The 17,103-nt window shown below is 40.7% G+C and overlaps 2 protein-coding genes across 7 annotated transcripts in view; both read left to right on the top strand.

Moving 5' to 3' along the window:
- The window catches only part of l3mbtl1 (L3MBTL histone methyl-lysine binding protein 1), a 60,937-nt gene extending 58,268 nt beyond the window's left edge, over positions 1-2,669 (top strand). The window contains exons 21-22 of the mRNA XM_069888031.1: positions 1,109-1,171; positions 2,307-2,669. Of these exons, the coding sequence (XP_069744132.1) occupies positions 1,109-1,171; positions 2,307-2,456 (213 nt within the window). The 3' untranslated portion in view covers positions 2,457-2,669. The remainder of the gene's footprint in view (positions 1-1,108; positions 1,172-2,306) is intronic.
- Positions 2,670-9,705: 7,036 nt separating this feature from the next.
- The window catches only part of LOC138735734 (rho GTPase-activating protein 18-like), a 74,346-nt gene continuing 66,948 nt past the window's right edge, over positions 9,706-17,103 (top strand). For 2 of the 6 annotated variants that reach the window (XM_069884030.1, XM_069884031.1), the window contains exon 1: positions 9,706-9,863. In XM_069884030.1, the coding sequence (XP_069740131.1) occupies positions 9,721-9,863 (143 nt within the window). In that variant the 5' untranslated portion in view covers positions 9,706-9,720. Of the gene's footprint in view, positions 9,864-10,050; positions 10,215-11,514; positions 11,645-17,103 lie in introns of those variants that run through there. The other 4 variants (XM_069884036.1, XM_069884034.1, XM_069884035.1 and 1 more) reach the window with 4 other exon arrangements.

The following is a 17,103-nucleotide window of genomic DNA, read 5'->3' as shown; positions in this document are numbered from 1 at the left end:
GCCAGGTATAAAATCCAAACCTTAATTGTGAAATCTCAGCACTCCCCCTGTCAAGGTTAAAATCTGAACCTTAACAGCAAAGTCTCAGTGCTTCCCTGCCCAGTCTGACTGCCAATAGGAGTTAAAGGAACCAATGATGTTTTATTTTAAAATATGCTGATAAAATGTGAACCTTCACTGGATAATTTGCTTTCAAAATATTGTGAATTAGTATATTAAATGTGCCAGATTTGGGGTAATCTTATACAGCAGATATAGCTCAAAACCTACATTTTAGCTGGAAATTCAAGGGGTCATTTTATACAAGAGTTGCCTTATAATACAGTATTTAAGGCATTTTTCACATGAACCTGGGCTGTTAATGTTTAAAGGTCAAAAAAAGTTACTTTTATTATCATGTTTTAATACATTAAAAATGTAACGTCCATGATGTGCTGCACCTTTGTCTGCTATAAAGCAAACAAAGAGTTGCCATTAGCACTGCCCAGCCCCCCCCCCCTCATAATAGGAGAAAGAGAAGCAAAAGAGAGTCCCTTCAGAGACACTGAGCGTCCGTGGATTCGCCACCACTGCTCCTGCAGTCCCAGCAGCTGCAGAGAGTCGTTCAAACCCTCGGTGACCCGAGCTCTCGACCCAAATCTCCAACACAATCCAAAAGCCGGCAGCGCCTGAGGCATTTTGGGAGCCCTTTTTGCCCCCAGCATGCACTTAAAACATGGCTCCGATACCTAGTCTCCATGTCACAGCAGTGGCCATGAATTTAAACTCGTAAGTCTCTGATATACACGGAATATTTCATAGCTGCAGTATCTTGTTTTGGTTTAATTTTAATTAACATCATTCAAAGTGATTTGTTGCAGATAGTTGTCTTAAAATAAGAATTGGACCTTAAGTAAGTTGAAACAATTGCCTCAGTGTTTTCATATCTTCAGTTGTTTCACTGGATCATTTCATAAATTTTCTATAAGAGAAACCTGTAATTTTGTTTAAACAGTGAATTGCTGGAGGAATTCCATGGGTAAGGCAGCTTCTTCGGTCGCCCATTGTTTACTCAAGATTCCAGCATCTGCAAATTTGTATTTCTCTTTAAATTTGCTTGCTGTTGTAGGTGGGAAACTTTGTTCAGAAACTTACTGGCTGTGAACAACAGGCAAAGCACTTCAAAGAGGAGGTAAGATCTCCTTCCATGTTTCCACACACTGTGACTGCACAGATCGTGGTTTCCATCACCCAAGGAGGACGTGTTAGATGCAGAGGCTGGTGCGATGATCGGGGAGGAGAAGAGGAACCCTGTCCTTGTTGCACTAGGGGGCGAAGGGGGCCAGGGCAGATGTGCGGGTAATGGAGGATATGCGGGTGAGCACCGAGTTGATGGTGGGAGAGGGAAAGCCTCGGAGGAGGAAACAATAGTCGGCCAGCATTGGTGGATTTCAGTTGCCCTGATACCACATGGTCACAATGTCCTAGTGAAACCTTTCACCACGTTTGTCACTGACTACACAAGATCAACAGGGAAGAAGTCCAAGTGCGAATACAGAAAATGAATTTTCAGTGACATGTTGCATTTGGTGGTTTTGTAGACTTGAGGTAGACAAAAATAGGTAATATATAAAGCAGTACGTGATAGGAAGGTTTTAAGATGATTTTTATGATCAGCAGCCCAAAATCCATAATATACTCCCAAAAGTGTTCAGGAAGCAAAATCTTCATTGTCGAGTGTAATAGGCAATTTATGGTGGACAATTAAGTCCAGCTTTATCCATGTCTTTGGGATGTGGGTGTAAACTGGAGCACCCCAGGGAGAATGTGAACATTTTGTGCAGACTCCACTGGAGAATTGAATCTGGTTTGCTGGACCACTCTGTTCATGCAGCCTGCACACCATGTAGTATAGCTTCATTCAGGTCCCCGACTGGCCCTTTTGGGACACCAGCCTTAATATGCTGAGTATATTTTGCTGAAATTCCTCTTCACACAATTTAATGGTCTTTACTCAATAATTTTTCTATTAATATTCCACAGCAGAATTTCAAGATAACCATTTTCTTAAGTACCCTGAACATGGGACATTGGTCAAACTTATCGTTTAGCTAGGGCATCAAAAGTTATGGGAAGAAGGCAGGAGAGCGGGGCTGGATCAGCTCATGATGGAATGGTGGGACAGACTCGATGGGCTGAATAGCCTTTTTCTACTCCTTTGTCTTATGGTCTTATTCTTCATAACATTTTGAGAAATAAAGCGTGTAGCATTTCACTTGAATTTTCAATTCCTGACCCACATTAAAATCCTGCGCTTTTTTTTCCAGTCAATTGATGGGGAGGCTTTCCTTCTGCTCACGCAAGTAGATATAGTGAAGATTATGAGCATCAAACTCGGCCCAGCATTAAAAATTTATAATTCTATACTTATGTTCAAAAATGCAGATGATATTCCTTTGAATTTAAGTGCAACATAATCTTGTAGAGAAAGTAAAAGTTTGGTAATACTGAAAATTGTGTTCTACTATTTTGCATGACAAGGAACTTGATTGAAACAAGTTGTATTCGTAGCTTTCATAATAAATGGGTAGTTAAAGATAAACTTTAATTAATCTCAAAGTCACTCAATCAGATTATATTCCCATTTATGAAGCCACTGATAGATTGTGTGAGTTTTCTGGTCTCACTGTGACAGTTCAATTTTTAAATATAATTCAATAACTTAATATTAATCTCTTTTATAAAAGTTATTAAAGTTTACTGTATCGGTAAACAATGCATTTAAATTATATTTGGCTGCAGTACTGTTTTTGATTTCCTGAATAAATTATTGAGAAGTGTAGTTACAAGTGACAAACTAAAGAAAATGTGATGTATTTTGTATGTTTAATAGTTGCACAAAATCTAACATAAAAACAATCGTACTGTAAATTTTCTAACTACTCCTGAGTTTATGTGGGTTATTTGAAACTATTTTTGCCTGGAGTTTCACTTCCAAATCTTGAGCCCTACTTTTATTTGCCTGACGTGTATTATTTGTCACTATTACAAGGCGTTTCTTGCTATTATAATCTTCCTCCTGACTTTCAAGAGTCCTTGATTGTGAGCTTGGTTGTCAGATTATTATGTGATACTCATCACTTCAGCTGTAAAAGCTCTGCTGTGTTGCTTTAAATTGTGGATTAAACAATTCCAGGTTTGTTTCAAGTTTTTGCTGGATATAGTAATGTACTGCTGTAAATGAGAGTAGAAGACATTCGCCTGATGAGTTCATATGATGTTCCCTTTCCAGTTACTTTTGCACAGTTATTTATTTATCAGTTAATATTATTGCCTCGGCTCAAGTGTGAGATAAAAAAATGTCACACATCAAGGTGCCAAGATATCAAGATGCTAATGCTGAGAACATTTATTTGTGAACAATATTGTAGTTTCTATGTAGTAAAGTTATGTGATTCACATACAAATTAAGCACTTTTATTTCTTTTCTTGAGTTCTCTAAATCAGCTATTGTCAACCTTTTTTCTTAAAAAAAATTAGATATACAGCATGGTTACAGGCCCTTCCACCCCAAGAGCACATGCCTTCCAAATACCCTAATTAACCTACGTTTCAGAAAGTGGGAGGAAACCAAAGCACCTGTAGGAAACCCATGCAGCCACAGGGAGAACTTACAAACTCTTAACAAACAGCACCGAATTCGAAGTCGGGTCGCTGGCACTGTAGCAGTCTTGCGTTTACCACCACGCTAACCGTGCCACCTTTTCAGCTATGGTCTGTGCTCAAAGTTTATGGCCCTCTTTCCTGTAAAACTGTCAGGTTTAGTTGGTTTCTCCTGTTCTTCCCTGCAATCTCCAATACACCTAAGGATTTCAGTCTGTGGCACCCCCCTCCCTCCCCCCGCCCAATAAATCCTGTGTCCCACGCTAAGAATGGCTGCTCTAAATAACACTCGCCATCTGACTTGCAGCTTGAAATCATCATTGTTTAGTTTCTGCAGTACAGATGTGTAATTCATCTTCATTGACTGTTGCTAAACTACTTTTTTATATAAAAGGATTCTACTTGGGTTGAAGAGTTTTGAATAAATTACTTGTTTAGATAATTGTATTTAACATTTATTTACTAAAGCTTTAAATCACATTTTGGAACATTGGTCAGAATTACTTTTACATCATAGATGAATGAAAGTTGTTAATTATAAAAAAAAACACGAATTGTAAAATCAGAGATATGGCAGAATAAAATTGGTATGGATGATTTTAGTTCATCTAAAATTAAATGATAAATATACTCATTTTCCATGTACTCAGAATTGTACTGTGTCCAAGATAAAAATAATAAAATATTCTGTGTTCAATAAAAATAAACAAGGAATATTTACAATATGAGCTGGAGCTTGCATAAAGGGATATGTATTGTTTTAAATTCCTTTGTATTTTTCAAAGACTTCCCTGTAAGATGTTTCTCTGCACAAAAATAAATGTTCATTTTGTTTAGTGAGATTTTATGGATTAAAAACTTGGGATAGTGTACATTGTATGACCATTTTGAATGTACCGTTATTTTTTTCCAGAAATTTTATATTTTAATCTTGATAATTGTTACTTTCAGGGTGTCTGCATAAGCATTTTCAGTTCATTGTAAACGTAAAACTGCAATTTCCACAAAAGAGATCCACATATTTCTGTGAACTCCTGTTTTTTCTTATAGATACGGTATTCCTTGCTTATTTCAATTAAGTATACTGCTTCACTCACGTTGACCATGATAGGCTTGAGGATGACCCAACTTGTTCCAGTCTCTATGCAAATAAATCAAAACATGCCCAGAATTTTGGAGGGATTAGGATTATTTAATTATTTTTCCGACACTTGAACTGCAGTTTTTAATCAAGTTAAATACTTAAAACTAATCTGTCGAGTATCAATTGCAATGACAATTTTCATCAGTCATTGTTCCCAAGATTATAAATTTTAAAATTTAAATCCAGACGTACAGCACAGTAACAGTCCCTCCTGGCACAAGCCCATGCTGCCAAAATACACCCAATGATTCTACCACCCCATACATTTTGAAGGGTGGGGAGAATCCAATGCACCCAGAGGAAATCCACGCAGACACTGGGAGAAGGCACAGACTCCTGACAGACAGGCTGGATTTGAAGCAGCGTCACGCTAACTGTGCGTTTGTGAGTTTTACAGTTTGACAATAACATCATTTTACACGATCTTTGTATTTCTACAAATCATTTTACTCTCTTGGCACAAGTGGAAAATGCCAAAATGCATGAGTTTATTTATTGCTCTCATTTCACTCATGACTTTTTTGATAAAAAGATAAAAATAAGGGGCTGTAGCAACTGTGTTGCAGTGCGAAATGAAGAACGAGAAAATGATCAGACGTAGTTGAGTCAAAGTTTAGTAAAAGTCGTTTACTCAGTCACGTGCAGCTTTTTAAAACCCCCACATGTTCCAAATGATGGCTTCACATTGTGACGTCACTTGGGAACCTCCGGTGAGCCGCCACAGGGCCAAAGTTCAAAAGTGCATCCATATTGGGCAGAAGTTGGATTCCAAAATTCTCAAAATGGGAAGGAAATATGTGATTATTACATGCTAATAGTGCAGAGCTTTCCTTACTTCTACAGGTGTGGCCTTTTACCAGCCTGAAGCCTTCATTTCAGGATTAATTTGCTACAAGGCACCAAGTAATAGCTATCAGCAAAGCTAGGGCTACCTGAATTCCAGCAAGGCTCTCAAAATGCCAAAGTTTGGAGGCCTTTGATCCTTCAGATTAAAGCTTGTGAGAAATAGGTGTACACTCTTGAATTCTTTAAACTGGCTCTGCATTTCAGTGTGATTATGGCTGATCATTTACCTCAATGTCACTTTCCTGCTGTAATCTCCTATCACCTGATACACTTAAAATCCAAAACTTTTATCAATAAATCTCACTGCTTTGAAACAAAGCAGTCAAACAGAAACTCGTGTTGCTAACCTTTGGTGTTTGGCTCCTTATTTATAGACCATGCGTAGTTTGAAAGTTGAATTTCAACTAGTAAAGAGCATGCAGCAAGTTTTGACATTTTTGCACTCTACATTGAAACACATTTTCACTGAATTTGTACTCCAGTCACAAAGTAAATAGAGAACATAACTAAGTTTTATGTTATTTGTAAAAGAAAAATTCTTACAATTAAGAAATTAAACTGGTGATATTTGTATATAGGAATGTATGAAAGAGTTCTGTGTTACTGATTTCATGATCTTCATAACAAAAGAGTTTGTTGTATTTGGAAGATTGAAAAGAAGAGAACAAATTGTGAATGTTTTCTTCCTTTGCCTGCTGTGTCATATTTTCCATTAATAAAAATCTATGAATGTGGTCTGAATTTCATTGCCTCAGTGTACATAGGCATATCGCTGGGAACGAGCCCTTTGTCCCAACTGGACAAATACCACTTATCTATATTTGGTCCATATCTCTTCCTATCCATACATCTGTCCAAATGTCTTTTGAACATTTCAATTGTATCCACTTCTCTCGTTTGCACTGGCTGCAGGTTCCAGATGAATGAAAAAGTTGCCACTCAAGTCACTTAAACTCTCCCCTTTCACCTTAGACCTATGCTCTCTTGTTCTCGAAGCTTCTACCTGGGGGGGGGGGGGGGGGGTGAAGACTGTGAGCATTCACTTTATCCATGCCCTTCTTTATTTTTGATTATCTCTGTAAGGCCACGCCTAAGCCTCGACGACTGCGTGCAAGCCAAGTCGACCAATCTTGCAACTTCCTCGTGAATCTCTTCTGCACTCTTTCCAATAGGTGGGCAAGCAGAACTTTACCTGTGGTCTCACCCATACCTTGCACAGCTGCATCATGAGGCCTCAATGTTTGTACTCAGTACCCTGTCCAATTCAGGCAAGAATACCAAAGCCTTTAACTTACCCTGTTTACCTGAGTCACATCAGCATTTTGTTTGGCAATTTGCTGAGCATATTTAAATACAAGTTGAATGGCATGCATCTCATTTCACTGGAACAAAACTCACACGTGCAGTGTTTAGGCTGCCCTGGAGGTGTTTGCCTACAATGTTTAGGCTGCCAGTTGATTAACTTTAGTGTTGTTTTGAAGGGAAATGTGCATTGGGGCTTTGACAGTTCTCCTTTGCTTATTTGCTTTTAAAATATTCATATTTCCAAACATTTTTTTGTTGAATTTGGTGTTGATGAAATGTTAAAATAGAAATAAAAGACTATAACAATATTTCAGGTCAAATTCTGTACACTTAATATTTCATAAAAACGTAAAAAGGAAAAATGTTGATTTTAACTTATTATTTTCCTGCTTATCAAATTAAGACTAGGTATATTCTAAACAAAAAATAACCAAAATAAATACATATTATCTCAATAAAACAAAATATGCATTGAAGGGAATAATTTTGAATTTCAAAAAAACCTGCAAAATGCTTAGGATGTGCTTTTCCTTTTTGGCACATTCAGATATCTGTAGGGAAATGTGTGATTGTTTATCAGCAAAGATAATAGTTCAATTGCTGTAAAATGAACCCAGCTGTGCAAATACTTGTAAGGCACTTAGACATGCAGTTTCAAATATAATCCCTGTCAAAAAACAGTCATTTCTGAAGGCTAATAATCCTAATTGAATAATGAGACTGAGTCAAAAGGTGGTTGGAATTAATTATTCAGATTCTCATCGAGCAACTTTAAAATGGTTTGGGAGAAAGTGAGCAAATGTCATTTTGCGTGATTTTTATGAGCTCCTATGTGCAACCTTATGGTAATCAATAGATTGGATTTTAAATTGTAAATAATATAAGCATCTGAAGCTTGTCCACCTCTAGTTCCTTCCCTGCTGGTTATAATTTTCCTCAATTACCCTTTCTTGACAATTTATGATTAAGTTATGTCTGGGTTATTCTCAAGATGCAAAATTCAATCTCCTTACTTCCAAAAATACTTTAGAGCAGACCATGTTTATAATCGATGAAGCTCTTCAGTCTATTTCTAACTGGTTATTCTGTAATTCCTTCCTTATTTTTTTTTAACTTTATTTTTCTTTAGTCGGTCTATTCTTTTGACTGGGCACCCATGTGTGGACATTGATCTATTTAAAGGTCAGGAAAGCAATTCAAAATAATAATTACATCCAAAATTGTATTTCTAGCAGTCTCAAAATCATTGTGTGGCAACATTATGTTCAATATATTCGATCCTGGTCAAGTCAAACTCAGTGTTGTGTTGTACTGAGGTTAAAAATTCATCTTCAGCCAGATTTGCTCAGATGGTTAAAATGGCATATGTGCATCAACTTCCTAAAGTTGGTTCTATTGAAGTCAATGAAACTGACTCTCAGCCAATTAAATTCTTTGCACCTGTTATTATCTGATGTATATGATTGAGGATGAAGTTCTATCTTCCAAATTCCAGACTAAAAAATTGAGGAGCACAGAAAAAAGTGAATGGCGTTACCTTTTGTGTCAAGTTACAGATGTAACGAAAAAGACATTTTGTTGCTGTGACTACCTTAACAGAGGTCTTTAAAATTAAGAATAGTTTCATCTGTTAGTTGTGGAGTTATTTTTTTTGTGTGTGTGAGAGAATCCAACACAAGGATCAATGGATGTAAGAGTTGCTTATAAACCCAATAAGGAAATAAAGAGCAATTTCCTTCTGGAGAGAGTCCTTGCATTACACAGATGGCGCAAAAAAGTGGAGTGGTTCCATGCCAAATTAAACAAATTAATGAACAAGCCTGGAACAGAAAGTCCTGTGACGAGTCCAAGTTCAGCTCCAATACAATTGATAAATTTTGTGCACACGACAACATTGAATCTTAGAATTGAGCTCAATATTTCAGTTCAGGCGAGAGACCAATGTTTTTGGAAGGTCCAGCTTGACATTCTTGCTTCTATGTTTTCCTGCCTTTTTATTCTCTTTCTCGACCTGCCCCTTTTTCTCTCAATATTTCATTCTAAGGGAGGAATGAGGTTTTCTGACAGAAGCCTAATAGCCTGAAAACACCTGAGATGGTCTGATCTTGGAAGATCAGCAGGCTTGGGCCTGGTCAATCGTTGGAGGGGAGACCACCTTGGAAAGTCAGGTCCTGTAGGTTTCTGTGAGGGGCACTGGACAAAGTGGCAACTCTCTGCCTTCCGGTAGGTTAAAGAATTTCATGTATGTTACATTCACAATGTGACAATAATGGAACTTTTAGCTTTATGTGAAAATCGATCCAATTAATATTGATTTTTTGTTTCAAGTCATTGCCCCCTCTGTTTATCCTGGGAAGGCCGTGATGGATCTTCTCCAGAAGCCACTGCCTTTATTGTGTTCGTTCTGCGCCCACAATTATGTCACCAAGACCGACTGATTCAAGTTGCATTTTTAACACAGCAAAACCTTTGAAGCAGCAGATTTCAGATTTATTGTCAGAGTACATCCATGGCATCACATCCAACCCTGAGATCCTTCATCCTCCGGGCAAGGCAGAATTACTACTGATTGAGCGTGCCAAAAAAAATACAGTGCACATGTAAACAAGTGAAGAAATGTAAATAAACTGGAATACAGGGAGCAAAACAAAAACACTAGAGTACCAAAGTCCTCATTGGGTTTAGAGTTGAGGAGTCTGTTTAAAAAAAAGTTTTCAGCGTGGGAAAGTGAGACAGGTTGTCGGAGGGAATTCCCGAGGCTGGGAAGGGCCAAGCAGCGAGCAATGGGATGTGCAAAGACCTCCCAGACACGGAAGTCTGTTGGTGGGCAACTGATGAATTCGGACCGATCGGCACCAGTCTGGACATGGATTGATGGCATCTTCCCGATCCAGCACCCAAGCGAAGCAAATGAATTCCCGTGCAGGCAAGTCGATGTCTTCTTCGGACTGGAAGGGGTTTGGGAGCAGGTTGAGTGGAAGGGGACGAATCAAAAGCGTGCACCCCCACGGGCTGGATCAGCGCCTCACCAATTGACGGGCGCGAATCAGCCTCCCCCGCCCGCACCGTCGGGCTGGGCGCTCCGCTGGTTCCTGGCTGGCAGGGAGGGAGGGAGGGGAGGGGTGGTGGAGCGCCGGGCTGCGGGGATCCGCTCCGCTCCATTCGCCGCGCCTTCTCCCTCCTCCCAAGTGGAAGGTAAGCGCCCTGCAGATCGGCGACCCGTCGCAGCAGGAAGGGTTGAAGCCGAGTCGCGGATCAGTTGCCATGGCGAAGTCTGGTTGGTTTACACATCGCCCCGTCGGAGACGGGTCGTCCGAGAGCGGGGGGGTTGGAATTAATGTTTTATTCGGAAGGGAGGGGTAAAGAATTAACTGGGGGGGGGGGGGTCCGCACTCCCCACTCCCCTCTCCCCTGCCAAGGAGCTCCAGAGAATGCACGGGTTGCGATCAGGTTTCCAGCTTGTTTGGATCTTTCTGCCACTGATGGAATCGCCTTCTGCTCAGACGTGAAAGGCTTGAACCAAGGGCCACTTTATCATTCTCCTGCATACATTGTGGGAAGATCCCGTCCTCCCTCCCCCCGTCCCGTCTTGTCCCGTCCTCCCTCCCCCCGTCCCGTCTTGTCCCGTCCTCCCTCCCCCCTCGTCTCGTCTTGTCCCGTCCCGCCCCCCTCGTCCCATTCCCCCTCGTCCCGTCCCGTCCCCCCTCATCTCGTCCCGTCCCGTCCCCCCTCATCTCGTCCCGTTCCCCCTCGTCCCGTCCCCCCTCGTCTCGTCCCGTCCCGTTCCCCCTCGTCTCGTCCCGCCCCCCTCGTCCCGTCCCGTCCCCCCTCGTCTCGTCCCGTTCCCCCTCGTCCCGTCCCCCCTCGTCTCGTCCCGTCCCGTTCCCCCTCGTCCCGTCCCGTCCCCCCTCGACCCGTCCCGTCCCCCCTCGTCTCGTCCCGTTCCCCCTCGTCCCGTCCCCCCTCGTCTCGTCCCGTCCCGTCCCGTCCCCCCTCATCTCGTCCCGTTCCCGCCCCCCCGTCCCGTCCCCCCTCGTCTCGTCCCGTTCCCCCTCGTCCCGTCCCCCCTCGTCTCGTCCCGTCCCGTTCCCCCTCGTCCCGTCCCGTCCCCCCTCGTCTCGTCCCGTCCCCCCTCGTCCCGTCCCGTTCCCCCTCGTCCCGTCCCGTCCCCTCTCGTCTCGTTCCCCCTCGTCCCGTCCCGGGTCAATTGCAACGTGCGCCACCTGATCGGGGAGTTTGAGATCAATTTGAAAGCGACCTTGCCTCCGCGATAACTTGTGCAGGTGAAGAGCTCTGGAGATGGGGAATGGAGGGAGAAGCAATCTTCTCTTCACGGTACCTTCTCCTGAATTTTCCTCTGCTCACGACATCCCAATTTTGCAACATATTTTTAGTGCTAGGGAAATCTTGAACAAAGTTATTGCAGCCTTTCTATATCTCTCTCTCTCTAAGCACCAGGAGAAGGCTGCATAAGCTTGAATCTGGAACAAAAACTGTTAGAATTCAGTCAGTCTCTGGTTGAAAGGAATGCAGAATTTCAACATGTTATATGGACTTGCATCCTTTTGCCTCCATAGACCCTGACTGGCCCGTTGAGCCAGTTTCAATGATTGCAACAACAGCAGCAAAAATCTGCAGAGGTGGAGGTCTTGTGGAATAAACACCAGTGCTGGAGAAACTCAGTAGGACGCACAGCATCCACGGGAAGTAAGGGCCTTTGGGAATGTAAAAAAAAAAGACACACCAGATGAAATGGTGGGGGGAGCATCTGCAAGAGGGAATGAGGAGGGCAGAAGAGAAAGAAGATGAGATGTGATCAAATGGGGTGGGGGAGAAGGGTCGCTCTCTGATGGGAGGGAAAGAATGGGGAACTGAAGGAAGGGTGATAGAGGAGTCGAGATAGAGGGAGGGGTTAATAAAAATGGAAGAATTGGATATTGATGTCAGCTGGTTGGAGATGACCAGGGTGGTGTTCCTCCAATCTGTGGGGGGCCTCAATCTGGCAGGACCTGAGGCCATTGACAGACATGTCAGTGTAGCATTGGTGTGTGGAATTAAAATGGTTGGCCACTCAGAAGACTTTGCTGTTGTGGTGAACAGAGCAAAGGTGCTCAATGGTAATGTGAAAATGCTCTATTCTCAGGCACCAAAGCAGGTCTCTATTGGTGTGAGGCACAGGGCTGGCTGTCTCACCCATTGAAAAGCAATAGGTTTTAACTCAGGAGATCAAGCCAAGAAAATAAATACTTTTCATTGATGTATCATTTCATAAATCCAGAGTCAATTATATGGCTTTATCAAACCTCTATTCAGTTGAGAGCTTAAAAATGCCCGCACTCGTGAAATGGAACGGGCATTTTATTGATGTTATTGTTCTTTAGAATTTGCTTCATTTAACTTGTGTATTTTTGAATTCAAAAAGATTTAGAGAGGTAATTGATGAATGTGAGTATGTTCCTTTTCTAAATGATTTTGAAAATACTCATTTTAACCTTTTGAAATGGAAGTCCTGTTTAATGGGATTTAATTGGATTTAATGGCGACCTAGGTTCCAATTCGGTGCTGTCTATTGGGAGTTTGTACGTTCTCTTCATGAACGTGTATATTTCTCCATATGCTTCAATTTCCTCCCACCTTTAAAAGTACAGAGGGGTTGGAGGTAAATTGAGGTATTTGTGCAGTACAGGCTCGTTGGCTGGAAGGACCTGTTACTGTGCTATATATTGAAATTTCAAATTTAAATACAAGTGTAAGAATTGCATTTGGTTTGTAATTTAATAAAATGTTGGGGACATTGAGTCATTCATGATGGAACAGGCCCTTCAGCCCAAATTGTCTATGAAGACCAAGTTGGGATACAGGTTAGTCCCAGTTGCCTGCAGTTGATCCATATTTTGCTAAGCTCTTCCTATCCATAATTTATCCAAAGGTTTTTTTGAGCATAATATTGCATCTTTTATGACACCTGTTCCAGATACGGATCATCCTCTGAGTGAAAAAAAATTGCCACTCTAGTTCCTTTTAAACCTCTTATTTTTGACCCATGTCCTCTCGTTCGAGAATTCTCTACATGGGAGAAAGGCCATGAGCGTTCACTTTATCCCTGCCCCTCATGATTCAGAGACCTCAATAAGACACTCACTCAGCCTACTTTGCTCTTGGGAATAATGACCCAGCCTATTGAAACTCAACTAATTACTCAAGTGGTTCAGTCCTCTGCATCCTTCCATCGTATATCCTTCCTGTGGCTGAGTGACCAGAGACTTCAAGTGTGGTCTCACTCATGATATAAATAGCTGTCTCATGACGTCCCAACCTTTGTACTCAATATTTTGCCCAATGAAGGCAAACATGCCAAGCACCTTCCCCACCCTGTCCACCTGAGCTGTCATGTTCACAAAATTGTACACCTGCATCCCAAGGTCTCTCTGTTCTATGATCTTCTCCAAGGCCCTGCTATTGACTGTGCAAGTCTTACCTGATTTACTTACTGCAGCACCTTACACTTGTCAGTTAAATTTCATTTGTCTCACCTTCTGAATTGATCAGAGTCTGAATTAGAACTCAACGGGTAGCAAGTTTGGTGTAGTGGCTAGCACGATGTCTTTACAACGCCAGTGATCAAGGTTCAAATCCCCTGCTGTCTGTACGTTCTCTGCATGACTGCGTGGGTTTTGCCTGGACTCTGGTTTCCTCCCGCCCTTCAAAACGTGGGTTAATTTGGCAACACAGGCTCATGGGCTGAAATGGCCTGTTACTGTGCTATATGTCCAAAAAAATTATTTTAAAATTAAAATTGATTGTCATGAACATGTCATGAATTTTGTCATTTTGCATCAGCTTCATAGTGTAGATATTGCTATAAAATTACAAAACTTGTTATAAATAAAATTATAAAAACAAATCCGGAAAATTCAAAAAAAATGCAGGAAAGTCAGATGGTGTCTGTAGTTCAATGTCCATTCAAAAATTTGATGGCAGAGGAGAAGAAGCTGTCTTTGTGCCTCTGGGTGTTTGTTTACAGGCTCCTGTACCTCCTTCCCGATGGTAGCAGTGTGAAGAGGGCATGGCCTGGGTACTAGGGGTCCTTGAGGATAGAGACTGCTTTCTTAAGACATCGCTTCTTGTAGATATCCTTGATGGAGTGGAGACTGGTACCCATGATGGTGCCTGCCAAGTTCACAACTCTCTGTAGTTCATCCAGTTGTAATTTTTCATGACTAAAAAAAATGGTAGTGTCCGCAAATTTATTAATCATGTAAACTACACAGCCATCGAATCGTTAATTGACATCAGTCAACTCAGATCAACCCCTGCAGCACAACTCTGGTCACTAATTGGAAAAATGTCTCTCCACTATTATCCTTTGACTCCTTCCATGAAACCAATTTTATCATGGGAATGATTAAATCTAATAATAGAGTTCACTCTGCATTTTTATATTACGTGGATAAATGGGTGGTGGGTGTAGTGTTTAGCACAAGGCCTTTACAGCACCAGCTATCGGGACCAGATCTGGGTATGAGTGCTGCGTTGTCTAAAGGAGCTTGTACATTCTCCTCATGTCTGCATGGGTTTTCCCTGGGGGCTCCCACCCTTTAAAAACATACTGGGGGTGTAGGTTAAGGGGTATAAATTGGGCGGCATGCATTCGTAGGGCCATATTGGCCTGTTACAGCTTACCCTAACCCTAATGTCTAAATTTAAAATTTAATTTAAACATTTTTAAAAAATTAAATTATAAAATTGTAATTTTTTTTTAAATTTTAAAAATTAAAAATTTAAAAATGCTGATAGCTGTGGTTGAAAACTGATTATCACTTTTTAATTGTAAATACTGTAGTAAGACAATTAGCATAATTTTTTTGACTAATTATTTGAAAGAGAACCCAGTTTGGTTTTGGTATTGTTTGTTTGAATAGCTAATAGTTTAATAATAAGATGAGCTTTTCGTGAATTCGATATTTTATTTGCACTGTATCGTTTAATTCAAAACAAATGCCAATAATAAATGTTTTGCAGTTATTATTTACAACAATAACAAACATCAAATGTTCGTGCGTGGCAGGCTTCAGGTGACATAAATTCAATTCTACTGAATGTTATAGTATTGTATCAATTCATCTTCTCTGGAGGGCAATTTAAAGGGGCAGGTTGTCCAGAAATGCACATAATGATTATCAAGAGGGTCTATGACCCTGTACTGTGCAGAGTCCTGAACTAATGTAACAGTAAAATAGGAATTTATTTTCTATAAATAGATTTAATTAGTGTTTGAGGATACCTTGAGAAATGGAGTGGTTAAGTGCAAGAAGGTTGTTCCAACATTGAAATTTGTCATTGGATTGTGAATTTTCTGTGACGTTGGATGGTTCAACTAGACCTTGGAGCCCGTTTAGCTTTTTACAAACTAATTAAAACAGGCCCCATTTAAAAAAAAAAAATTAAGAGATTTCAACTGGAATTGGTCAGGAGTGACAAGAACAATTGCTGCAGCCATGACTGAGGACTGGAAAAAGCACAACCTTTCGACGCAACTCGCACAATTTGTTTGCAATTTATGTGACAGTAGATTCAAGGATTCACTATTATTAAAGAAGAACAATGCACTTGAAATATTATAATTGACGAAGCATCAAAAATGGAAAGGGCAGATGGATTTCAGAACATAGCTGTCTTCTGCTTTGGCAGCTGCTGAAGTGGGCTGTTTAGCCGCTTGCAACATGCATACGCAAGATGTATTTTCTAATTTATGTGACAAATGCTTCTATTCCTGCTTTTGTATCATCATTTTGATTATTGGCTCAGAATTCTGAGTCACATCTTCCATATCATCAAAAAAATGTGGAAAAATAATTTTCTTATTGCAAGTACTTCCTCTTATGAGGAGCAACGGACTAAAATTGTCAAGAAAGTGCTTACCGAAGGACATTCCTGCTCATGATCTCATCACGGATGCAACCTGATCTCTGTGTGGTTCTTGATACCAATAGGCCTTTGCATTACAGGAACCAACTATTGTGGTCAATGGGATAGGGCAAACTTGTACTATTTTAATAATTAAAGGGAAGGTATTTCCTTTGCATTTTCAAATAAATCTATGTACAACTTGTATGATTAAATATTTTAATTTTACTTGTTGAGAGAGAAATTGGTCAAGCCAGTTGTAATTCTTGCATGGTAATATATTAATGAGTCGGACAAATATTGCAGATGTCAATAATTTTAAACTTTAATTTGGAACTTATTCCAATACTTGGTCCACAATCTGGAATTCATGAGGATGTTTCATTTGACCAAACGTGGAATTTATTTGACTTGTCATTTTAAAAAGCATCTTGGGGAGGTGGGCAGAGGTTTTAACAATTTAGAACAGGACACATTTTCTTTTCAAAACTGATGACGTGAGAAAGCAAGAGTCACCACTCCCAGATGATGTCTATCTGTTGGCCATCAACTTCTGATTCAGGACTTTTTTAATGTGTGAAAGGGAGACAGATACTTGTACTACTTCAATATTATAGGAAGCTGATAAGAAAGTTAGGAAGAAACTATTACTGCTTTGGAAGTTCGTGGCTTGGGCCATGGTTTAAAAATTAGACCTGAGCCTTTGAATGCAGAGCACTGCATAAACTGATTCTTCATACCTGCAGTGGGGTGGTGAGGTGCATTGTGGTCTCAGCGGTAAATCAGTCTGTGGTGTGTATTACTGAACCTACACTCCATTTATAGAATAATTTCAACAAACAACATGGAAAGCCTTCTGCATTTATCCCATTGCACAGCACTTGGTCCATAACCCTCTATGGCTATGCAACTGGTATGTGTGCTGCTCCTCCCAAGGCAGCACACTTGGTTCAGGCCATCAGATGTAGCCCACTCCCCTCCATTGACTCCATCTGTAACTCCCTCTGCCTTGGAAAAGCAGCTGACAAATTAAAAGGCTCATCCCACCCGGAAGAAGATTCTTACATGTGAGGATCAATCAAATGTGATTCAATTATGTTGCCTTTCCTCTATATCCAACTGATCTCTCTCTATACATCAGCACCTTTTTCTTCTCTCTTGCACCTTGATGGCATTCCATATATCTTCCTAAAAATGTGATACACCTTCAAGGAGCTATGAACATCTACTCTAATGCACCTTTATTCCTCAGTACTGCC

Source organism: Narcine bancroftii, chromosome 6, assembly GCF_036971445.1.
Source record: "Narcine bancroftii isolate sNarBan1 chromosome 6, sNarBan1.hap1, whole genome shotgun sequence".
Taxonomy (NCBI): Eukaryota; Metazoa; Chordata; class Chondrichthyes; order Torpediniformes; family Narcinidae; genus Narcine; species Narcine bancroftii.
The sequence above is the reverse complement of the archived record's forward strand: the minus strand, read 5'-3'. Positions and strand labels throughout refer to the sequence as shown.